A 27,043-nucleotide genomic window follows, 5' to 3' on the forward strand; every position below is an offset into this window, starting at 1 on the left:
ACTTCAGAAGACTTTCCTACAAATTCTGTCTTTCTTAAACCAGGCTTCAAAGTGACTTTCCATCTGCTCAGCATCTGTAGGTTGTACACATTCTGTTTGAATGAGGTATCACTCCATAATCAGACATTGTAAGTTTTGATGGCTGGCACTGACGCCACTTAAAAGTTCTGGGCTATTAAGCAGTGGTCGATACATAAAACTTTCTCCTAACGTTTCCTCTCCGACTGCAGGAAGCATCTTCAGGGGTAAAATGACAAACTGCAGTCCGCCATTTTACCTCTAAAGATGTCTCCTGCAGTCGGAGAGGAAGTGTTAGGAGAAAGTTCTATACATCGACCATGGCCTAATAGCGTGGAACTTTTAAGTGAGATCACCCATTAGTTTTGCAGGTGTTTTATAATGTAATATTGTCTTTCCAAGAAAAATGAATGATAACATCTAATCTAAGCTACTATTGCAGTCTCCAGCAGTGGGTGACAATGAGAAATTTTTATAAAACCCACGTTATCATTTTCCATGTGGTGTTTAGGTACTTTCAACTGTGGAGTTTGAAGTGAAACATTTAGCTAATGATTTCAAAGTAAATTCGAAACAATTCATTTCCTTGATTTCATGTGAATTTGGACATTCTTTGCCTACCATACTTTTTTACTGGTCTATGAATTTAGTCGGGAAAGTACTTCTTGTAGAAAAGAAAATCTAGGGATGTAACAGCTGCTGCTGGAGAAGAGGTAAGAGAACAATTGCAGCATGTAGCACTACAATGGGTGTAATCTTGTGATTGGGTTGTTTTTTACGGGAAAAATATTAAACAACACTCTTTACGTATGGAAAATTTTCAGCCATGGGTAACATTGTGAAACCCAGGGAGACGATACTGAATTATGTCAACAGACAATTGTTTTATTACTGATTGATACTCACTAATTTGTCTCGTGAAATGGCTCCACTGTGTTGATTCAGAGATGAAGTAAATGTGTGTGTCTGGAGATGTGCAATATTGCTGATTCAAAATAAGCAAAGAACAGGAGTGAAGATAAAACAAAGAGTGTGTACTTTTTCACTTCAAATGGCAATGTATCTGCAAAGGTGCTAATCAGGTTTTTCTTGGTGGCGCGTTATCAAATACTCTTAAAGTGGCTCGAGATTACGCACATGTGCATAATATATTTTAGCATATGTAGTGGTGAATTTTTAGAAAAAAGAAAGTAGCATTATTTTCTTAAAATTTGATGTCCCTGTTGGTATTTATACTTGATGTTATCCAAAGGAAGAAATTCACCTGGCAGAGTTGTAACATGCTGATTCTTTTGTCTTAGTAACAGAATTGGTGGAATAGTGACTGTCCTCCAGAAAGTAAGTCTCTAGTTATACAGTATGTGATGAAAAGTATTTGGACAGCTGGCTGAAAATGACTTACAAGTTCATGGTGACCTCCATCTGTAATGCTGGAATTCAATATGGTGGGCTCACCCTTAGCTTTGATGACAGCTTCCACTCTCGCAGGCATACGTTCAATCAGGTGCTGGAAGGTTTGTTGGGGAATGGCAGCCTATTCTCCACAGAGTGTTGCACTGAGGAGAGGTGTTAATGTCAGTCGGTGAGGCCTGGCACGAAGTTGGCATTCCAAAACATCCCAAAGGTGTTCTATAGGATTCGGGTCAGGATTTGGTGCAGGCCTGTCCATTACAGAGTGTTATTGTTGTGTAACCACTCTGCCACAGGCCGTCCATTATGAACAGGTGCTTGATCGTGTTGAAAGATGCAATCACCATCCCCGAATCGCTCTTCAACAGTGGAAAGCAAGAAGGTGCCTAAAACCTCAATGTAGGCCTGTACTGTGACAGTGCCATGCAAAACAATAACCGGTGCAAGCGCCCTCCATGAAAAACACAACCACACCATAACACCACCGCCTCCGAATTTTACTGTTGGCACTACATACGCTATCAGATGATGTTCGCCTCGCATTTGCCATACCCACACCCTGCCATCGGCTCGCCACATTGTGTACCATGATTCATCACTCCACATGTTTTTCCACTGTTCAGTCATTTTATGTTTACGCTCCTTACACCAAGCAAGGCCTTGTTTGGCATTTAGTGGTGTGATGTGTGGTTTATGAGCAGCCGCTAGACAATGACATCCAAGTTTTCTCACGTCCCAGTTAAATGTCATAGTACTTGCAGTGGATCCTGATGCAGTTTGGAATTTCTGTGTGATGGTCTGGATATATGTCTGCCTATTACATACTATGACCCTCTTCAACTGTCGGCAGTCTCTTGCAGTCAACAGACGAGGTCAGCCTGTACGCTTTTGTGCTGTACATGTCCTTTCATGTTTCCACTTCACTATCACATCGGAAACAGTGGACCTAGGGATGCTTAGGAGTGTGGAAATCTGGTGTACAGATGTATGACCCAAGTGACACCCAATCACCTGACCACGTTTGAAGTCCGCGAGTTCCGCGAAGTGCCCCATTATGCTCTGTGCTAATTACTACTGAGGCTGCTGATACGGAGTTCATGGCAGTAGGTGGTAGCACAATGCACCTAATATGAAAAACATATGTTTTTGGTGGTGTCCGGATACTTTTGATCACAGTGTATTTTTGGTAAAGGTATAGTAATGAGAACATATCATTTGCAAACAACTGTTAAAGTAGTTTTTGAATTAAAAGTATGCACGTAAGCTTACCATTGGCTTCAGTGGCTGTAGACTTTCCAAAAACTTAGGAAGGTGTAATCCAACATCATTTATTTACTATTTGCAGTTTTAAGTGTTATTGTGGTGACATTATTTGTTGGAGTGGAAAAAGCACACATTTGTTTGGCCTTCACTCTTGTCCTTTGCTTTTGTTGAATAAGTAGCATTGAGGAAGATCTAGACACATGACTGCTGCTTCATCTCTGAATCAAAATGATGAAGCCATGTCAAAATGACAGTGTTGATGATGATTATGAATTTTGACGAGTTAAAATGATGAAGCTCCTATTGACAGAATTAAATATTTTGAATCTATGTTTAATGGCTTTGTCAGTGTGCTACCTCTATCAGACAATTTTCCTGGCATTAAGGGTTTTGTTTGATATTGTACAGATGACCAGCAGTGCAGTCACACATTTAAAATTAACATGCTATTACATGCAGTTGTTGTTTCTTCTGTAGGAACTATTATTGTGCCCTGGGTCTCGCAGGTATTATTGAAAGATGAGTTTGTGATGGCATTGTAATTTCCATTACAGCACATCACTGCCTGTGATAAAAGAGCAAGAGAAGAAGAGAGCACTTCTTAACACAGAAAAGACAATATCAACACATCCATGTTTATGAATGTGTAACCAGTTACCTGTAATAGTGATATAAATTTGAAATTTGTTTTGTTTTCCTGCCCTGTACCATGAATGTAAGAAAGAAATTCAGAAAGTGTAATTATTAAATTTTCCCATGTACTTTCACTTGCTGTCGTTATACATATGAAGCCTTTGCATATACCATAAAATAGCTGTTATGTAACCCGGTGGAAAGACATCGGTTGCTAAATTCCATTTAATCCAGTTATTGTATGGGATGGGCAAAATGAAACTGATCTGGAAAGTATTTATGAGAATGACGTGGAATTGACTCTTAAAGGAGAGGAGAACTGCTCATCTCAGAAAATGCTGGAAACCACGATTTCAGTGCACCAATTGGTTGCTGTCATTTGTCGGCACATGTGCTTCTCCCTCATGCTCTGTACTGAGTATTTCGATGTGTCATTGTATTTGAGTGAGTGAGATGAGCAGATGTGTTTAGTGATTATTTGAATGCAGCACAAAATAGTTTTCACAATAAAATGGTTTGTGTCTGTTGTTAGGTGTTAAGCAAAGCACAACTCATAAAAACCTCCAGCAAAGTCTGCAGTTCAAAACTATGTGGCAAATGGTGCAAACCAGGCTCTATAGTGAATAAAAACTGTAACTATCTCAAAAGTGTTAGGACACCAGAAAGCATTGCTTGAATGAAGAAAAGCTGGGAACAGAGCCTGATGAAATCTCAGTGCCATTAATGTGTTCAGGTGGAAATTAAGAGATTCTCTTGTTGAAAGATTATAAAAAAGTACCTGCATCTGTATGCTTACTAATTTGTTGTTGTGCATGAGTTAAAGCATGAAGACAAACTTTCACACATTGAGTTATGCCGCTGGTTTCTCAGTGATCGAGACATTTGGGTCATTGGGTTTTCATTTCTTCGGATGAGGTCTGTTTCAGTCTCTCAGTATGTATGAACTCACAAAACATGCACCATTATGCCTTAGAAAATCCCCATCAGTACTCTGAAGAGCTGTTGCATAACCTCACAATTAATGTTTAGAATGTAGTGTCTGGTGTTTGCATTGTAAGGTGATTATTTCACCAAACTGTTAATGCTGACTTTTAAGTCCAGAAATTGTTTAATTCGTATGTGGATCATCTCTCAGAAAATGAATGACTATATGTATATTTTCAGCAAGATGGAGAAACAACACATGTGGCCTTGACAACCTTGTCCTGAGTACATGATGTGTTCTGTGAGGAGAGTACAGCCCGCAGAGGCAATGCTGTCTGCTGACTGCCTCAATTGCCTGATCTCTCCCCCTGTGATTTAGGCCAGTGGGCTACATTGAAGGGTAATGTGTACTCGAACTGGTACTCACACACTGGAAGAACTACAGCACAACATTGAAAATGTTATCACAGCTATCTCACAGGCAGAGCTGCTATGCTTGTCTCACAGAGCAATCAAGCACTGTGCCACACATTGTTTGCATTGGCTGTCTTCAGTGATATTCATTAATAAGGGTCAGTCCTGCGCCAGTCTTATTGTAAGTCTTTTCTCGGTCAGTTTTATTTTGTCCATCCTGTATATACATTTGATTCCTATTCTAAATCTGAAATGCAGTTCAAAATGGATAGAGAAAAATTTTGTACAATGATGTTTCATCTTTATGGATAGGAATATTTAATGGATGCTGTAGATTAAGATGAGTTATAAAATAGAACTGTTAACCATAGCCAAATATGGAAAATCCACAGATGAAACATTATTCAAACTGATAACAATATTTCAGTATGAACATGTATTAGAAACTGACATGGAAGGCAAGAGTTCAGATTCAAGCCCTAGTCTGCCCCAGTGTTTTATCTGTCAGGTTGTTTACAAATGCGGAGTTGACGCCCAAACAGATGTACGTCACTGGGAGATGTAAACTGTGATCTTGTGGAAGACCTTGTAAATTTAATAACAATTTTACAACTAGACTGTTCCAGAAAATTATAGAAGTCATGCAATAAAGGATGATACCTTCCCAGGGGACACCGCCTTATAGTAGGCACCTTCAGTGCCGGGCGGGAGGGTTTGCGTATTTCGTTGAAGTCGAGAGTTATTCCGGCGACAGCGTAGCTACTGGCAGAGTCACCCAAGCTTGATTGGTCTTGACTGAGGAACCAGACAAAGTGTGTTCCACAACATAGGACAGGGAGGGCTCTAGAGGCGTAGTGAAGAAAGCTTCCTTGGAGAAGTACACCTAATACAAATTCTGGTCCTCTAGGTTGGGGGTTGGGCATGGGCCTAATAATCCCATACTGTAAAGAAAAGAAAAGAAAAAATTACGGAAATTCAGCAGAAGCCTTGGAAGCTGGATGGAAAACATGTCTCACGATCCCAGTAAAGGAAATGGATAAAGGATCTGACAGTAGCATCATGGAATGTGAGGACAATGCTTCAGCCTGGAAAAATGAAACAAATAGCCAATAAAATTTTAAAATTTAATTATGATGTCGTAGGGCTACAGGAAATAAGACGGCAAGTACTCATTGGTATATAGTGGATCAAAAGAAAGAACAGGCCATCTTGGGACAGGGTTTATAACAACTAGGGGAGTTAGGAAAAGCCTACTAGAACCCATAAATGAAAGGATGTGCAGACTCAGACTAAGAGAGTAATTTAGGAACGTATCTATAGTGAATGCACATGCACCAACAGAGGAAAAAGAGGATATAATTAAAGAACAGTTCTACGAATACTTGGAAAAAGTATGCTGCACAGTACCTAAATATGACTTGATGCTAGTAAGAGGAAATTTTAATGCAAAAATAGGGAGAAATGAACGTCCATATGGAGTTTCTGGAAAATATTCACTGCATGAATAAAACAGTGGGAATGGAGACTTACTATGCAAATTTGCAGCAAGTAATAATGTGATTATTAAAAGTACCTGCTTCCCACACAAAAGGATTCATCTGGTTACTTGGAAGTCTGTAGTCAATGGAGTAGTCAATCAGGTTGACCATATTTTAGTGATTGCACACCACTCCACATCAGTTATGGATGCACACTAAGCAGAAAGTAGAGCAATGAAGAGACTGCAGTAGGAATAGATGAAAGGTGGGACAGGATTGAAAAAGTCATTAGAGATGCTGCAGAGGAAATAACAGGCATAAGAAGGAACAGAACCCAGGAATGGTTTGATGAAGATTGCAGGTCGGCAATAGAGGAAAAGAACAGGATAATAATGAAAGTGCTACAGAGGGAAACCAGAAATAATGTGGAACAAATAGAGAATTAAAGAGAAAAGCTAACAGACTGTGCAAGAGAAATAAAAGAGAGTGGACTAAGAAGAAATTTCAAGAGCTAGAAGAGTTAAAGGAATAGACTGAAATGAGAAAGTCCTGTCATGCTGTAGGAAAAATGAAGAATAGATTCCAGCCAAAACAATGGCCTGTTCCAGTAAAGATGGGAAAATAAGGGAGGAAGAACAGATAGTGGGAAGATGGGCAGAGTATTTCAAAGACATACTAGGAATAATAATCCTCATTTATAAGAAAGGGGACAGAACAGCATGTGAAAACTATAGAGGTATAACACTCCTAAGCACAGCTCATAAGATCTTCACAAGTATATTAAACGAAAGGAGACAGAAGTGTGCAGAAGGCATACTAGGGGAATATCAGTGTGGCTTTCGACCAGACAGAGGAATGACTGATCAAATATTTGTGTTAAGACAAATGATGGAAAAGTTCTATGAATATGATATAGATCTGCATTTCCAATTCATCGACTTCAAACAAGCATTTGACAGCACAAAACAGCAGTAACTATACAGAGTACTGGAAGAAGTTGGTATATGTGCTAAATTAATAAGACTAATCAGAATGACAATGACAGCAAAAGTAAAGGTCCTTAACAGAACAGGTGAAAGCTTAGACTTTAATAAAGGTGTGAAGCAAGGTGATAGTTTCTCCACTGTCCTAGTCAGTATAGTCCAGCATAGTGTAGTAAATAAAATCAACAAAAGAGGCGCCATATTTATGAAAATTAGCCAGATATGAGCGTACACTAATGACATTGCTCTAGGAGGAAGGAATATCGATTCACTCCAAGAAACATAATGGGCAAAGAAAACAGAAGCCTTAAAAATTGGCCTCATAGTAAATGAAAAGAAAACAAAATATATGGTAATGTCACACTCTGAGGCTAGAAGAACCCCTAAAAACCTAAACATCAATGGGAAATGCTTCAAAGGAGTGTCCTCATTTAACTACTTGGGAGCCCTAGTTATAAATGATTACTGGATTGGAAAGACTATAAGGAAAAGAATACAAGCAGGAAACATAGTTTACTTTGCAAATATGCGACTGTTCAGAAAGAGCCTTGTCACAAGAAAAACAAAACTGCTAATTATAATTCCCTAGTCTGCCCAGTTATCACATGTGGGTCAGAGGTATGGAAGTTGACAGTACATGATAAAACTGCACTAAGAACCTTTGAGCAGAAAATACTATGCAAAATCTATGCACCAATAAGGAAGGAAGAAGGCTAGAGAAAATGCTACAATGCTGAATTACTAGAGTTAATACAAGGTAGGGACGTAGTAAAATTTGTGAAATCACAGTGAATACGATGGCTAGGATACTTGGAGAGAATGGCAGAGGATAGAATTCCAAAGAAAACCATGAAACATGGTGAAAATGGAGACCTAGAAGAAGATGGATTGATGACATAATAATGGATCTCACCAGTATGGGAGTCCAGGAGTGGAAAAGAGCAGCAGATAACCGGTAAGTGTGGAGGAAGATCACTGAAGAAGTGAAGGCTCATCAATGGCTGTAAAGCTACTGAAGAAGAAGAAGAAGAAGAAGAAGAAGAAGATGATGATGATAAAGAAATGATGATACCTACAAACAAATCTAAACTGAACTGTAGGCTAATGCCCCAAGATACCAAATGAGGACTGTTCTAGGTGTTACATGATGAGATTCACCAGGAAGAGGGTCATCCTCTCGACAAGATTGCATATCTCCACTGTACGAAAAAAAAGGGGGGGGGGTCGAAGCACCCTGAAGACATGGTGGTCTGTCATTGTAAACTCATACATGTACACGTCATTGGTAGGTAGGTAAATGATAGAGTAGCAATTTTCTGTGATGGGTAGTATGACCACCACTGTGCAGTAGTATTGTTTGTGTTTAAGGTTGTTATGAGGCCTCTGGTCAAGTATGTAGGAGTTGTGGATAGTGTCAGAAGTTGAATAGTCACTGTGAAGGACACAAAGATGCCATGTGTACATGTGGGACAGCTTTATCAGCACCTGGTAAGGTTTTAAAGGGGCCTCATTTTTTCAATCTCCGGTTGGTGAAATCATGCAGTATCCATGTTTATGGGACATTGGGATGTGACAGGGATGTGGATTGAGAGGGTAAGCATACTTGTCTTACATTCCAGTTGACTACATCTGACCACCAGAAGGATGCTAGGGGTATTGTGCACCAAGCACATTGTAAATGCTTCGCATCTGCACCTATCATCTGAGAACAAGTAATGGTCTCCTTGCAACACTCTGTATCATCGCACACCATTGGTCGGCAACTAGCAGCAATCGGACTTGGGAATTACTGTCCCATGTGGAGGCTGCCGTTAACAACACAACAGAAATGGCTTTGTTTGATGTGGTGTTATGATTGGGAATCAAAGACTGCTGGTGAAGGGTGTCATGTGTTCAGATGTGGCCATTGTTGGCGAGCAGGGTGGCATTTTGGAGAGAGGCAATGTGATGTTATTGTTGGCATAATGGTAAAGGGTGCCATTGGGTAATATTTCAGGTCAGGGCTGGCAGTGAATGAGAAAACTCTGATAGCACAATGGCATGTCGTAGACAGCCTGCATGTATTACCTTTCATGAGACAGTATCATCAAGCCAGTTTTCAACAGGATAGTGCTTGTTCCCACATAAGGTGTGTCTAGGAACTGAATGTGTGAGCAGTTGGAGCTCCATCTCTGTCCATGATAGAATCTGTGGGATCATCTTGGACATCAATTCCAGACCAGTGCCACTATCCAGGATATCATCGACCGTTTACAACAGTTGTGTGACTGTTTGCCACAGGAGAGGTCACAATGGCTTTTTGAAACACTTCCCTATCAAAACATTGCATGCATCCAGGCCAGAAGGGATGCAACATTATACTGATAACTGGGCTCGTACTGCCAAGTTCTTTGTAAATTTGACTCCATTTTATAATCACTGAAATGACTTCATATAGTGATACCCTCTCAATTTGTGAAGTTTCATTTCATTTCCTGCTCCCATTCTGGGTCTTTACTTTTGTTGTCAGACAGTGTATGTCTGTTTAGTAATTGTTAGTGAAAATGAAATTTGCAGTCAACAGGGCATTTAGAAAAAGTGGGTTGTACATATTGGTCATACAGAATGAAAATACTTATGGAATAGGAACATTACAAACAAAAAACATGGGATGTGTAGCTAACTGAGCAACTGACTGACTTTGTAGCAAGTAGAAAGCCATTTACATACAGGGTACAGTTAGTCCCTGACTTATCAAGATGTTCAGTAGGAAAGGCACTTGATTAACATTCAGAAGTGGGGTTAAGATATATATCTAGCCCTTTTTATTCATATTTGTAGCTTCTCAAAATGGTTACAGCCGAATGTTGGGATGGTTTGTTAAATATATTTTCTTTCCAGATGAGTTGTGCTTTGTAATTAATAATATGAACCGTAATGAGATGCCAAACTCTCATCTTAGTTCCCTTATTCCTGCCTGATTACCTAAGACTGAACACTTGTCCAAAATTTACATCAGATATTTATCATTCAAGTTTCAGTGAGATTTGTAGTGAACACGGATAGCCTGAGTAGCCTAAGTCATAATGGAACACTTGATGATTTCTTTGTTAGTCTTATAGTCTTACCACCTGAGCTGCTTGATGCTAAACATGAACAAAGTTTTTGAAATTCTGAGACTTTCCATGAATGCTCTCACTGCTTTTCTAATGACTATTCTCTGATGAGTCTGTCTTCCATGTAGTTTATGGAACAAGAAGGACATCGGAGTTTGGTGGAATTTTGGCTTGCAGCAGTGAACTTCCGTCAGCATCTCTTGGAGAAGAAGGGTGTTTATGATCCTGTTGAGGCTCAGAATGATGCTATTATTTTGTATGACAAGTATGTATTTTATCTCTTAATTAGTTTTTCATTTCATTGTATTATTTGCAAATAAATTCATTTTAGTCTCTCTCTCTCTCTCTCTCTCTCTCTCTCTCTCTCTCTCTCTCGCTCTCTCTCTATGTATAAACATATTCTAGTTGTTAATATTTCTTTCAAGTTATACCTCATACTCATTTTACAGCATGTTTTAGATCAAACTGTATTACTTCTGCTATTTTTCTAATTGAGCATGGGTTTGTAAAGTGGTTATTTTTGATGGGTGCTGCTGATTTTTTCCCCTCCTTTTCATGAGCAAATCTAAGTTTGTGTTTAATATAACACTAATATAAAATTTTAGAAATGGCAACAGGAATATATTTAACTTATAAAGAGGAACAAACAGATAACATTACATTTTAATCAGGTGCCTGTTGTCTTTAATATTTGGACCTTCAGTTAAAATTTGTATATTGTTTTTTTTTTTTTTTTGTGTGATATTTTGCCAGTATGAGTGGCTGGCATTGTCGAAGGTTCACCCTCATTGCTGGTAGCTGTGGTTGAACTTCTGACAGTGCCAGCTGCTTGGGCTAGAGAAACATCAGAATTAATGATTGAACAAATGTTGACCGAAGATCCGGAGACAAAAGTCAGTAGGCAATACATCAACAAGTGGCTATGAAATTTTGTATGTAGATATTGATTGCTTGAATTGTGCATAAAATATATTGCAGAACCTCCAAGTAATTGATCATTACAAGTTTCTTCAGACCTCTGTAAAGTTGCAATCACATTTGTAATATCGCAGTATATTTTCTTAGTAGACTACATTTTGATATTAATTCCCACCTCTTTCTGTGCTTTATTTATGGAAGACATTCAGTAGAGTTGAGTTGGGGTACAGTCTCAAAAGTACTTTATAATCATAATCAGTTACATATCAGCTCACAGTCAGAAATATGGAAGACCATTATGTTCAGGTTTTTCGACACTGATAAGTACCGAAAAAATTAAGGAAATATTGCACTCAATAAATGTCAAGAAAGGTAACTAATTTATTTTAAAGACATCATAATATTCCCTTCTATATATGACAGCTAAAAGTGAGTATGACATCATTTAAAAAATTTATGTAAGTTGTGGATCCATATAAATCGTGGATCCATATTGTCACATTCTATATAAGAGATAGGGAAGAAAGGTCAGGCAGGTTAATTTCTTGGATCAGCGCCGAACACTGTCGTAGGGCACCTACAAGAGGAGCAGATTTTGGGACTTGATAGGAAACTCATAGCGGGAGACACTAGGGCCTCAGAGGTCTGAATAATACTACTTATTTGCATTCAGACTAACTACTACACTGCAGGCTAATTCCAACCATTATAAAAAGCAAAGGATGGAACTGGCTGCACAACAGAAGCTTGTATTTGAGTCCATGGGGATTAGAGCTAACAGAAGTAGCAATCATTAGCAACATTACGCAATGCAAACTTTGAGAAAAACTGACTTTGTCGGAGCTTACCCAAAGCTAGTGGCGACATGGAGGTGGCGTCCCAGGTGATCAAAGATTTGTATTGCTGAATACTTGACAGCTTCCAGTGCTGCATTAACAAGGACTGCTGTGGGGTCTCTGATTTTTGGCCATACCTAACAGGATTTGAAGGTCAGTGCTTGGATATCTGTTTCCAAAAGCAGTATCATATGATTCTCAAACTAACTAAAAAATTACCTTTAAAAATTACTTTTGAACATTTTGTAGCACGGTAACATGTAGAACAACTCAATCAGTTGAACAGTTGCCAGTAGCTGAGTGCATAGCATGTAAGTCTTTACAGTCTCGAAGTTGCAGGTTCAATTTTTACTAGGAACAACATTTTTTAAACTTTTATTTGAATTCTATATGTTCAAATGGAAATGTTAACTAACAAATATTGAAATATAATTTTTAATAAAAATTGAAACAAGAATAAAAATACAGGGACCAAAAGCAGTAGTGAATCAGGATATAGATCAAATCAACAAAAACAACCAATTTTTGAAAATATAATGTAAGTGTACAGAAAAAAATCTACTCACCAAGTGGTGGCAGGAGAACACACATATAAAAGATATTGAAGTTAGCAAGCTTTTGGGGCCAGTGGCTCCTTCTTCTGGCAGAAGGGTTTTATGGGGAAGAAGAGGGGTGAAGAAAAAGTACTGATGACATTCAGGAAAAGGGATGTGTTGTGCTGTGATCTTCAATCCAGAGACTGATTTGGTGCGGCTCTCTGTGCTACCCTATCCTATGTAAGCCTCTTCATCTTGAAGTACCTACTGCAACCTACATCCTTCTGAATCAGCATAGCGTATTCATCTCTTGGTCTCCCTGTAGAATTTTTACTCTCCAATACTAAATTGGTGATTCCTTGATGATGCCTCAGAACATGTCCTACCAACCGATCCCTTCTTCTAGTCAAGTTGTGCCACAAATTCCAGTTATCCCCAATTCTGTTCAGTACCTCCTCATTAGTTACGCAATATATCCATCTAATCTTCAGCACTCTTCTGTAGCATCACATTTCGAAAGCCTGTATTCCCTTCTTGTCTAAACTCTAAACTATTTATTGTCCTTTCACTTCCACACGTGGCTACACTCAATACAAATACTTTGAGAAAAGACTTTCTGACACTTAAATCTATACTTGATGTTAACAGATCTGTCTTCTTCAGAAACACTTTCCTTGCTATTGCCAGTCTACATTTTGTATCCTCTCTACTTCTACCATCACGTTATTTTGCTCCTCTCCTACTTTAAGTGTCTCATTTCCTAATCTAATTCCCTCAGCATCACCTGATTTAATTAGACTACAGTCCCTTATCCTTGTTTTACTTTTGTTTGTGTCCATCTTATATCCTCCTTTCAAGACACTGTCCATTCCATTCAGCTGCTCTTCCAGGTCCTTTGATATCTCTTGACAGAATTACAATGTCATTGGCAAACCTCAAAGTTTTAATTTCTTCTCCAGGATTTTAATTTCTTCTCCAAATTTTTCTTTTGTTTCCTTTACTGCTTGCCCAATCTGCACATTGAGTAACATCGGGGATAGGCTACAACCCTGTCTCACTCCCTTTGCAACCACTGCTTCCCTTTCATGCCCCTCGACTATTATAACTGCCATCTGGTTTCTGTACAAGTTGTAAATAGCCTTTCGTTCCCTGTATTTGACCTCTGACACCTTCAGAATTTGAAAGAGAATATTCCAGTCAACATTGTCAAATCTTTCTTTAAGTCTACAAATGCAAGAACGTAGGTTTGCCTTTCCTTAATTTATCTTCTAAGATATGTTGCAGGGTCAGTATTGCCTCATGTGTTCCAACACTGCTACGGAATCTAAACTGCTCTTCCCCAAGGTCAGCTTGTACCAGTTTTTCCATTTGTCTGTAAAGAATTCTTGTTAGTATTTTGCAGCTGTGACTTATTAAACTGATAGTTCAGTAATTTTCACACCTGTCAACACCTGCTCTCTTTGAGTTTGGCATTATTATATTCTTCGTGAAATCTGAGGGTATTTCGTGTGTCTCATACACCTTGTTCACCAGACGGTAGAGTTTTGTCAGTGCTGGCTCTCCAAAGGCTATCAGTAGGTCTAATGGAATGTTGTCTACTCCCGGGGCCTTGTTTCAACTCGGGTCTTTCAGTGCTCTGTCAAACTCATCACACAGTATCGTATCTCCCATTTCATCGTCACTTACAAACTCTTCCATTTCCATAATACTGCCCTGAAGTAGATCGCCCTTGTATAGACCCTCTACATGTTCCCTCCACCTTTCTGCTTTCTCTTCTTTGCCCAGAACTGGTTTTCTATTTGTTCTCTAACCATACCTGTTTAGCCATTTTGCACTGCATGTTGATCTCATTTTTGAGACATTTGTATTCCTTTTTCCCTGCTTAATTTACTGCATTTTTATATTTTCTCCTTTCAGCAATTAAATTCAATATCTCATCTGGTACCCAAGGATTTCTACTAGCCCTCATCTTTTCACCTACTTGATCCTCTGCTGCCTTCACTGTTTCATCTTTCAAAGCTACCCATTATTCTTCTCCTGTATTTATTTCCCCCATTCTTGTCAATCGTTCCTTAATGCTCTCTCTCTCTCTCTCTCTCTCTCTCTCTCTCTCTCTCTCTCTCTGAAACTCTCTACAACCTCTGGTTCTCTCAGTTTATCCATGTCCCATCTCCTTAAATTCCTACCTTTTTGCAGTTTCTTCAGTTTTAGCCTACAGTTCATAACCAATAAATTGTGGTCAGAGCCCACATATGCCCCTGGAAATGTCTTGCAATTTAAAACCTGGTTTCTGAATCTATGTCTTACCATTATATAATGTATCTGAAACCTTCCAGTGTCTCCAGACCTCTTCCATGTATAAAGCCTTCTTTTATGGTGCTTAAACCAAGTGTTGTCTGTGATTAAGTTATGCTCTGTGCAAAATTCCACCAGGCAGCTTCCTCTTTCATCCCTTACATTCATTCCATATTCACTTACTACTTTTCCTTCTCTTTCTTTTCCTACTATCAAATTCCAGTGACCCATGACTATTAAATTTTCGCCTCCTTTCACTGCGTGAGTGGTTTCTTTTATTTCATAATACATTTCTTCAATCTCTTCGTCATCTGCAGAGCTAGTTGGCATATAAACTTTCACTACTGTGTTAGATGTGGGCTTCATGCCTATCTTGGCTACAATAATGCATTTACTACGCTGTTCGTAGTAGCTTACCCGCACTCCTATTTTGTTATTCATTATTAAACCTATCCCTGCATTACCCCTAGTTGATATTGTAATTATAACCCTGTATTCACCTGACCAAAAGTCTTGTTCCTCCTGCCACCAAACTTCACTAATTCCCACTATATCTAACTTTAACCTATCCATTTCCCTTTTTAAATTTCCTAACCTACCTGCTTGATTAAGGATCTGACGTTCCATGCTCTGTTTCGTAGACTGCCAGTTTTGTTTCTGCTGATAACAACGTCCTCCTGAGTAGTCCCCACCTGGAGATCCGAATGGGGGACTATTTTACCTCTGGAATATACATACATATACCATACAGTAAAGCTGCATGCCCTGGGGAAAAATTACGGCTACAGTTTCCTCTTGCTTTCAGCTGTTCACAGTACCAGCACAGCAAGGCCGTTTTGGGTACTGTTAAAAGGCCAGATCAGTCAATCATCCAGACTGTTGCCGCTGCAACTACTGAAAAGGCTGCTACCACTCTTCAGGAATCACAAGTTTGTCTGGTCTCTCAACAGATACCCTCCATTGTGGTTGCACCTACGGTACAGCTGTCTGTATCACTGAGGCACGTAAGACCCCCAGCAATAGCAAGGTCCTTGGTGCATGGGGGGAGGAAAACAGGTAGAGTTCAGAAAAGTCACCCAGAACCCTGGGCCAGTAGGGATGAGTTGGAAAGACTGATTGTTGGGGACTGCACCAGACGAGATTTGAAAACTTAAGCTTCAAGGTGGAAGGTAGGGTAAGACACAATAAAGAGATTACTTCCAAAAGGAGCTGCTGGCTCTGAAAGCTTGCAAACTTCAATATTTTTTATGTGTATGTTCTCTTGCTACCACATGATGAGGAGATTCTTTTTGTCTATCCAGAATACAGACTAAGTTTTAATATAGACCTGTATCTAAAAGTTGAAAAGATAATGGGTGTAATGAGAAAAAGGTGATTGAAATTCAGTTGACATACATGCAGGATGAATAATGACAGACTCACAAAACAAATCTTTGTCTTATGAAGCAATTAAAAATCCAAGATAAAGTGGCTGACAAAAGTAGTAAGAAATTGAAGTGTAGGCATTGATTTGGACGCTCTAAGAAACAGAACACTTTTTAAAGACGCAGTGTAAAAGGGTAGTTTTCGGAACACAAAAAAAACAAGAACTGGAAAAAAGTAGCCGCAAGAAGAGAGGGAACAACATTCATGAATAATGAAAGAAATATTGGTCCAATGGAAACTGAAGATGAAAATGAAGTAGTAGAAACAATGTTCATTTATTGCACCACCCAAAAAGTTATTTGAAATAAAGGAAATAATCTTTTTATTTTTGAATACTAATTGCATAAAAATTCCAGTTTTTACACTAAATTAAATTTTGGTACAAAAATGTGAAACACCAAAAAGAAAATAAAATACTTGTCTGTGAATTTGGGTAGTATTATCGACATATGTAATTTTTTCCTTTAACAATTAGGCATTTTGCATTTCTATATAAAATTGAAATTTATCATCATGCAGTTCGTAATTAGAAATAAAAATATTTTATTTTTATCGAAAATTGTGATTCAGTATTTGTTAATTAATATTTCTATTTGAAATTAATACTGGATTCAGATAATTAAAAAAAAAGTTTCTTTTAGTGAACATCAAACTGGTGTAAGTTAGATCAACATGTTCTGTACTCCGCAGTATTCTAAAATCTTCAAAGGCAATTTTTTTGAGTTTGTGTGAGAAGTGTGTCATTATTGCTTGAGGAAATTGATGGCTGGATAATCACCACAGAATCATGTAAGTGTGGAGAAAGTTGAAGACTGTAAGATTCCCTTCTAAGTAATTTTTCCTTCTAGCATTATATTTGTAGATGTTCCACTCTTTTTGAATTGTGACGGATTGTTAACAACAAACATTGTAATGAAGTAAATGTGCTGCGGGTTCACTGTCAATATAACTGACTGTTAATGAAAGAATGTCAATGTAAAACATGCCAATTTAGTGTGGTTTACTGACCCTAGGTGATAAATAATTTTTTAAAAAAGTTGTTATAATATATTTTTTTTGTACCTGCAGGCTGTGTCTTTTACTATCAGCTAGTGATATTTTGACTGATTTCATTTGTATATATCAGAAGTCTGATTGAATTGATCTGCACAAATGTTATTTCTAATTAACCCCTTACTGCATGATTTTTTTTTTATTTTTCTGAAAAAAATGTTACATGTTATGTTCGATGTTCTGATTTCGTAAAAAATGCTTAAAAAATTCTAAATCTTATGTAGGGGCGGTTATTTTAGAATTAAGGGTTCGTGCCATATATGGAACAGCATGCAGTAACGACTAATACCATGTGATACCAGTTTTGGGATTGATGATGCACAATGTGGAAAATACACAATAAGATATGTACATGAACTAGCAGAACTGTATTTATGTAAAACAATTACACTTTCTATTCATTACAATACACATATTTTGAGAAAATAACACACAATCTGTTTCCATTTTTCTCTATTCATTATGAAACTTGATGAGGCAATTTCTCGCCGTATTCAAGCACAATGTTGTACTGCACTTCATACACGCTATATAGGATTTTCCTTTGCATTCTGGATTCTTGCAACGACAACGGTTCTCCAGCCAGATAGGCATGTGAGGTATCCCATCCAGTCGCACCTGACGCTGTGGAAGATCTGCTGTAGGGCCTCTCTTCTTCTTGCAGTCAAGCTGTTTTTGTATTTCATTGCTTGGCCTACCTTGTTTCTTGGATAAGGATTTCCCAGTTTTACAGAGGGCCTCTGCAACTGAGACCTTGGAATCAACAAGGGGCATGTAGTCCGTATTTCTTCTTCTCCATAACAGCCAGCTGTTCACACAAGCCAAGTCAACTAGATGAAAGAATATCTTCAAGTACCATTTCTTTGATCTGATTTGAATTCTATAATACCCCAGCATAGAATCTAATAGATCGACACCCCCCATGTAGTCATTGTAGATCATCACAGAGTGTGGACAAGGTACCATTTTGTATTCTTTCTCCTCCCTGAAAAGCCTCTTGATCTCGCCTTCTAGTTTGCATCCAACGTAAGTTGACAAAGTGTTGTCTACTTATTATCAAACCAGGAGACTACTGACATTTGCACACCGTCTACTCTTGCTATCTTTTCCTCTATGCTGCCTCGACTATTCTTCTTCATTGCTGCCTCCTTAGGTAAAATGCAACCAAGTACTCGATTGAACCGGACTGCATGTTGTGCCATATCCGTCACAGAACTATTTTTCAGTATTATATGTATTCTAATGAACAAATATATAAACTTACCTCCTTATAACTGTCCACAGATGTCCTTTTTCCTCTGCAAATAATATAAACACTGAAATCAATCGTTTACTGCACCTGATTGCAACTGTTTGTGTGACCAAACTTGGATGTAAACAGCTAGCAACAAAAAGCAAAGATTCATAACACGTAATTCCTTACTCTCCCAACATGTGGCATACACTACTTGCACAGCTGCTCTTGACTGTGTGCCATATCTGTCCCAACATGCAGTTTGGAAATATATTCTCAGATATGAGATTGACAAAGAGAAAAGTGGTATGTGCCAAAAAGGCACAGTTCTTCTTTTGTTAACACACACGTGCTGTTATAAGACAGTATTATTGTCTCTGGTACAGTGTTACACTTCCAAAATTTACAACTATTAGAAATGTCAAGGCCTGCAGTATTGTTTAACATACAGCATTGACTCACTGTGAACTATGGAGTTAACTTGAGAGCATTTTGAGAACAGTTATTATTTTATGAGTTCAAAGTTGGGTTTCAATCAATAATTGCCTTGAGCAAGTGGATTTGCAATTCTTCTGATGTATTTCCTATGACCACGATCTTTGATTAGTTCATCAAGATCAGACATTAAAAGTAAAATTGGATTCAGGCAACTAAGAATAACCACTATGTAAAAACCATGATCCATGGCCGAAGAATAATTTTTACAGGGTTCTTTGTACAGATTTGATTTTAGGCAGGTATGGTGTGTAACCAAGCGACAAAGGGGCCATCGTTATGGAGTATGATAGGAATAATTCCAGCCAGTAAAATTTTGTATTGGATATTGTAACTGGTGATGAAATGTCGCTATACCAGTGTTATCAACAAATTACTGTTGCCTTTTTTATGCTTCCTCAAAAACACTTTGTGTTTGTCTATAAACAACCTTTCTAGTACCATATTGTAGAGCCTCCGTTAAGTTATTTGCAAGGATGTACAATTGTACTGGTGCGCACACAAAATGATAGTACTTGCTGTACGTGCAACAATTCTGTGTCACATGCAACAGTTTTATGTAATCCCATCATTGCTGTAAGAAGTAGGTTTGCAGTCATTTAATACATTATAGCCTTAAATCCCCCTCCCCCTGTGAAACAGTGATAAACTTCATAAAACATCAATCACTTGTATTTCTAAAGAAGTGCAGAAATTATGATTCTTTTTTATTTTTTGCTTATTCCACCAGCAGAATGAAGTGCATGGGATCCTTCATACACAATGGATGCTGGATACATTTTAAAGGAAGATTAAGCTCACTCTCTGTTACTTTGCTGACAAGCTAGAATTCTGCTTTTCTCTTTTTCCTTATTTTTTATACTATTCTCAGTGTATTCCTTTATGAAGTCATACTCTTCCTTTTTCCTGTACCTTGTAATTGTTACCTTCTTTTTATATTGCCAAGAAGTAACATTTTGACAAATAACTCGTGAATGTGATGTTTCCTGCTAATGATAATAGTCTTGAGAATACTTAACCTCTCATTTTTTCAGGTATTTTTCATTACAAGCCACTTGTCCTTTGGGATTTAGTGACAAAATAAGGTTTGAAATAGAGCAGAATATTTGCCGAGAGGATGGCCCATTACCTGACTGTTTTGAAAAACCTGTGAGAATTGTTCTCCATGTCCTTGAAAAGGTATTTATTTACTTATTCTATTTTTCACCCAATCAGTTCAGTAAGTTATAGGTAGGATACCATTTTGAATGCATGAAATATTGAGAAATGTGTTATAGTTCTGAAAGTAATGTGCAGCAGCAAACAAAACATTAGGAAGTTCATATAATATTATAATTTTCAAGTTATATGTTCCTTTTTGTAAGTTATAGACCAAATTGAAGGAAGATATAAATTGAAATGGGAGAAATAGGTATCAATAAGTAATTAGGCAGGAGTGCCATACAGTACTTCAATTAAGGTTTAATGCACCATCAGTGATGAGGTCATTAGAAATAGAGCATTAGCTTGAAGGAGACAAAGATGCCTTTTTAAAGGATGCATCCCAGCATATGCCTTAATCAGTTTAGACAAAACATGGTTAATGTCGCTTGGATGGCTGGACGATTATTTGAATTCTGCTCATGCTGAATGCAGTCCACTGTGCTATCAGCTGTACCACCTCACGTGGCAGTACCAGTGCAGACAACTGATTTATCTTTTTCATATGCTGGGCATTGATTTGTGTGTACAGCACTTACTGAGCTGTTTCACTGCTGTTATTAGCCCAAAGACTTGCACAGTAGATGAAAGGGATTGGTGCTGTTGTCCATCTGTAAAATGTTCTTTGCATTTATTCTTCTCTTGAAGCCAATAGTGAAAATTTGACCTATCAATCTCAAAACAGTGTGACAGTTTCTTATATTGTTGTAGAGAACTGGTTTCCTACATGGTGACTTAGAAATAATCAAGAGGTTCTGGCCTAAATAAGATTGCTGAATATTCAACTGAAAAAGAGTGGAACATGCTGAAGAAAGAAATACTAATACTTTGAAAGGAACTGTTGGACTGCAAGTTGTTGGAATAGAAGAATTGTTAGTGACGTACACTGAGGGGACAAAAGTCGTAGGATACATCCTAATAGTCTGTTGGACCTTCTTTTACTTGGCTTAGTGCAGTAACTTGATGTTTCATGGACTCATCATGTTGTTGGAAGTCCCATGCAGAAATATTGAGCCATGCTGCCTCTATGGCCATCTACAGTTGCAAAAGTTTGCTGGTGCAGGGTGTTTGAATGAACTGCCCTCTTGATTATGTCCCATAAATATTCAGTGGGATTCATGTCGGGTGACCTGGGTGGCTAAATCATTTGCTTATCTAGAATGTTCTTCACACCAATCACAAACAGTTGTGGCCTGGTGACATAGTGCATTGTCATCCATAAAAATTCCATCATTGTTTGGGAACATGAAGTCCATGAATGACTGCAAATGGTCTCCCAGTAACTAAACATAACCATTTCCAGTCAATGATAAGTTCAGTTGGACCATGTAACCACAGTCCACACCGTTATGGAGCCACCCTAGCTTGCACAGTGTCTTGTTGACAACCTGGGTCCATGCCTTAGAGGGATCTGCACCACACTCAAATCTACCATTAGCTCTTGCCAACTGAAATTGGAGGTGGAGAGGTGCTGCACAATGTTATGCTGTTAGCAAAGGCACTTGTTGGTCATTTGCTGCCATAGCCTATTAATGCCAAATTTCTCCGTACTGACGTAATGGATGCATTTGTCATAGATCCCACATTTCTTGGTTATTTCATAATGTTTTGCTTGTCTGTTAGCACTTACAACTCTATGCAAACGCCATTGCTCTTGGTCACTAAGTGTAGGCTGTCGACAACAGTGTTGTCCATGGTGAGAGGTAATACACACTCTTGACACTGTGGATCTCGGAATATTGAATTCCCTAACAATTTTCGCAATGGAATGTCTCGTGCATCTAGCTCTATTTGGCATTCAGAGTACGTTAATTCCCGTTGAGGAGCCATAATCTAGTCAGAAACCTTTTCACATGAATCACCTGAGTACAAATGACATCTCCATCAATGGTCTGTCTTTTTATACCTTGTGCATGCGATACTAGCGTCATCTTTATAAGTGCAAATCATTATCCCAAGACTTTTGTTACCTCAGTGTTATAAATTGATGAAAAAATGGGATAGTGTAAATGTTGAAAGGAATAAATGGTGCTGAAGATTCAAATATGAAATTTGTTTCTTAGGCACTTAACAATATACAGAATATCTCATCACTCAGCAGAATGTAGATACTGATGATGACTTCTGACAAAATTTGATGAGCTTTGGATAAATATTGACATTATCAGCAACAATATTGATGAAATTTGGAGAATGCTGACCCATAACTTTCTCTAGTTTCCTAGTAAGGATAGGTGGAGAATGAAAAAGATGTCATGCCCATATCTGCGAAATTAAGTTAACACATGGTAAATAAATTGGTCGTGCTGTTTGAAATGATTGACAGAGTTGTTATTATTTCAGTACTCCTTTGCGGCTGCACAAGTTGCATGAAGGGTTGTGGATTGTTTCCATGTACCATGAAATCAACTCGTGTATGTATTAATGTAGGTGAACCAAATCTATGCCATGTGCAGACTATTATGTTGTCTGTATAACACATTTTATGTAACATGAGTCAAAAGTATACTGGAAGCACTGATAAAATGTATTCTGACACTAATAACCATAGAAGAACCTAGTTATCAACAGAATAAGGAGTCAGGGATGTCAGTTTTTGTAGAGCACTGCAGTTACGGTGATGGTGCATCTTGCATTTCTACTTACAACAGAGAAGAAGGATATTTGTAGCAGTCGCAGTCCCACAACTGGTGAAGCTCAGTGACGATATTAACAGTGATACCATCTGTATCGAACATAGTTACAGCTCTCCTTCCTGGAGCCTTCAGATATACGAGGAGAAATGGCTGAGCTTATGTTGATTGGTGCGTAAGTGCTGCAGTTGTTATTGGGGATATGGGTTATCTTGCCATTCAGAGGTGCTGTTGGTTCCAGATGTCTACATCACTCAAAGAGTGTGATTGCCTGTAAGGAGACATGTGACCCAGAAGGTGCTGCTCATTTGCAAGAGTCAACCCAACTGGCACTGGAGGTGGAGTGCAGTCAGTTTTGAAATATCTGACCTAGAACTTAAATTGTGCTGTTTTGATGGCACAGGCTGCAGCTGATCCTGGAATTATGGCCAGTTTGGTTTTAGTGGCACCTCAAGTTTTGAAGTACATAAGAAAGAAGGAATAGATGGCATTCCCTGGGTTGCCTGAACTTTTGCTGGTAGCCATAGTGGCAGTCAGACCAGAGTGCCCAGTATGTAGTGCCTATGATGCGGGCGGGATGCAAATGAGGTTGATAGCATAAGGTGCTCTAGTGTGCAAGGTTGAAATCTGTGTAACAGCTCAGCCAGACTCTTGCACCTACAAGGTGTAGCCTCAGAAAACTGAGAAAAATACTGAGCAGTCACCAGTAGAAGTGGTACCGGAGCTTAAAACATTTGCTATACATTCATTTGGGCCTGTCTTCTTTTACCTGGTGAACTATTTTGCACATTGTCAGATCTCTGGTAGTTTCAGAAGTGCTTAAAAGTGGAAGTACTTTGGGGAAGTAGTCAGTGATGACACAAAAATCAGCATGCAGGTATAAATTATATATTCCTTGCTAATCAAAGATGGGGTCAGCACCTGTAGGAAGTAGGGAAAGAATATCCATGTTGGTGTGGCAAGAATCAGATTTGTAGTGTATTTGATATTGGCATTTGAATATGTGTCACATAAATGACGACGTGAGATTTCCACACTCCTAAACATCACTTGGTCCACTGCTTCTGATGGGATAGTGAAATGGAAACTTGTAGGGACATGTACAGCACAAAAGCGTACAGGCCGACCTTGTCTGTTGACTGACAGAGACTGTCGACACTTGAAGAGGATTGTAATGTGTAATAGGCAAACATCTATCCAGACCATCACACAGAAATTCCAAACTGCTTTGGGATCCACAGCAAGTACTATGAAAGTTAGGCGGGAGGTGAGAAAAATTGGATTTCATGGTCTAGCGGCTGCTCATAAGCCACACGTCATGCCGGTAAATGCCAGACGACGTCTCGCTTGGTGTCAGGTGCGTAAACATTGGATGATTGAACAATGGGAAAACGTTTTGTGGAGTGATGAATCACGGTACACAATGTGGCAAACCGATGGCAGAATGTGGGTATGGCGAATGCCTGGCGAACGTTATCTGCCAGTGTGTGTAGTGCCAACAGTAAAATTTGGTGGCGATGGTGCGGTTGTGTTTTTCATGGAGGGGCTTGCACCCGTTGTTGTTTCACATGGCACTGTCACAGCACAGACCTACATTGATGTTTAAACACCTTTCTTCCCACTGTTGAAGAGCAGTTCAGGGATGGCAATTGCATCTTTCAACCCAATCGAGCACCAGTTCATAATGTAGGGCCTGTAGGGGAGTGGTCACATGAAAATAACACCCCTGTAATGGACTGTCCTGCATGGAGTCCTGACCTGAATCCTATAGAACATCTTTGGGATGTTTTGGAATGCCAACTTAGTGCCAGGCCTTACTGACCGACATCAATACCCCTCCTCAGTGCAGCACTCCATGAAGAATGGGCTGCCGTTCCTCAAGAAAACTTCCAGCACCTGATTGAACGTATGCCTATGAGAGTGGAAGCTGTCATCAAGGCTAAGGGTGGGCCAACACCATACTGAATTCCACCATTACTGATGGAGGGTGCCACAAACTTGTAAGTCATCTTCAGCCAGGTGTCCAGATACTTTTGATCACATAGTGTATCACCTGAACTCTCCAATTATTTGGTACAACACAGAACAGATATCTGTGGAACTCTCTAAGCAATTAGAGAGGATCTACTGACTATGTTTGCAACCATAAAACTTAAAAAGGGAGAAAAAAGTAAAACTGAAAAAGGAAGAAATCAAAGCATTCCAGAGAGACAGTCATGGTCCTAAAAAGACAAAAAAATTGCTTTGAGCGCAGTACACAATCCTTCATCATGTATATTAGAAACAAAAGGGGTGACAAAATAAGTAAACCTCAATTAATATTTGACCAACAATACAATGAGCAGTATTGAAAGAGCTAATAGGGAACTCTATTATTCAAAGACCACACGGAAATAGCGGAAGAAATATTACAACAAATATTACAAGAAAATATTTTGGCATCTTATTGATAACTATAGTCACTGCATTTAGTATACACCAAAAAAATTCAAACAACACAAAGAATGCATTTTTGAAATTTAGAATGGAAGTAATTTCCAAGAAATACATACTTGTGTGGACATGGCACATACAAGGATATCCAAGTACAGCAGGACTGATAGAAAGGCTGTTTCAGAAGAAATGTTGATAGGGAAAAAAATATGGAAAGAAACAAGAACCTGGTGTGAAGATTACGAAAAGGGGTTGTGTTGGAACCTTGCATCTAGCTTTAGCACACCAAGAAATTTTTTTTAATAATGTGTAACATTGAATACAATTTTCACATTCCCACATTATATAAGTCAAGTGGCAATTAAAACTCACTTCGGAACTCAGTTTTTTTTTTTTTTTTTTTTGTTACATTCCTTTAATATTATCCTTGCAACTATTCTAATTATTGAATAAAACTACCTTGCAGTTTTTTACAGGAAAATTGGAAAATCACTTGCGGTTGGGGGGTTAAATGATATTTTGTTCAGTGTAAATGGAGCTGAAAAATAAGTGTTACATAATTAAATTGTGCTAGTGTGTGAAATATTGTCAATTGAGTAGGAAGTAAAAAGAAAAAGAAACAGGAATGAATATTTTTAAAGAATTTTACAGTACAGGGAAGGAAGGACAGGAATGAAAAATGGGGGCTGTTTTCATAAACAGTATCTTTCCACTCTGATAATAAGGTAGATTTTTTAGTAATGATAACTGATCTTTGCTTTTGGAAATTTGATGATGTCTATATATGGAATTCTCATATTTCCATAATCTAAGAATTGACAAGAGCCTTTTTATTTATTTATTTTATTAATACATTTTATTTACAATCTATTGGCATAGGAAAGAAAACGTATCATTAGCTATCTTTGTGATCAGCAATATCATACCAGTTGAATGCAATGTAATAGCATGACAGTTGTTATTGCTGTAAAAGTGTCCTAGTTGTGAATTTATGATATCTGGGAAGCAGAAATTTGCATTATCATCATTTTTTCATATATGCATGTATCATATAATATTTTTGTACTCCAGTTTTTGTTCTTTCTGATAGATATTTTGCCACTTCCTTGTTTCAGTCTGCCAGTAATGTGTTCATTATTATGATAGTAGTAGTAATAGTTGTATGAATATTTTATTTTCATATCTGTATTGCATATCTCACTATTATTTTCCTCTTTGTTTTATAGTAACCATCTAACATCTAATGACAAATTGCATAATTGTGTGACAGTGACACATCATAATCGGAATAAAAAATAGGTTAAATTATTCCTCCTCTCATGATTTTCTCCACAAAATTTAGCTATAAAGCTTTTTCCCATACTGCAACTTCAGGATTCTCCATTAGCTTAAATAGTAATCTATGTGTATTTATATCATTTTTATTTATTATTTTGCCAACATGCACAGCTTTATCAAGCAAACTGCAGTATGACTCTAAGCTCACAGTGTTCAGGCATACATGGGTTAAGAACATGCTTATCAGATTCTGGTTTGTGACATACTACCTGACAATAAAGCTGTTTTTGTAGTTATCCAATAATATTGTTTTCCTTTCATGTACAATAACTAATCACACACATAATTTGTTTCAGAATTATCTTCAACCATTTCAGTCATCACAGCTGTTCTTTAACTACCTCTCAGAACTTATAAGCACTATCCAGTCTGGTTCGTCACTTCTGTTGCGGAGTCGGAAATGTGGTAAGTGCCTGATGGTATATGTTA

At 38.2% G+C, this 27,043-nt stretch overlaps 1 protein-coding gene across 2 annotated transcripts in view; it reads left to right on the forward strand.

Moving 5' to 3' along the window:
* LOC124794541 (A-kinase anchor protein 10, mitochondrial) overlaps nt 1-27,043 on the forward strand; it is a 116,607-nt gene that overhangs the window by 33,930 nt on the left and 55,634 nt on the right. For both annotated transcript variants that reach the window (XR_007016586.1, XM_047258102.1), the window contains exons 5-7: nt 10,347-10,483; nt 20,045-20,189; nt 26,911-27,019. Coding sequence is in view for 1 of the 2 variants with exons in the window: in XM_047258102.1 (XP_047114058.1) it covers nt 10,347-10,483; nt 20,045-20,189; nt 26,911-27,019 (391 nt within the window). In the remaining variant the exon portion in view is untranslated. The remainder of the gene's footprint in view (nt 1-10,346; nt 10,484-20,044; nt 20,190-26,910; nt 27,020-27,043) is intronic.

Source organism: Schistocerca piceifrons, chromosome 1, assembly GCF_021461385.2.
Source record: "Schistocerca piceifrons isolate TAMUIC-IGC-003096 chromosome 1, iqSchPice1.1, whole genome shotgun sequence".
Lineage (NCBI taxonomy): Eukaryota > Metazoa > Arthropoda > Insecta > Orthoptera > Acrididae > Schistocerca > Schistocerca piceifrons.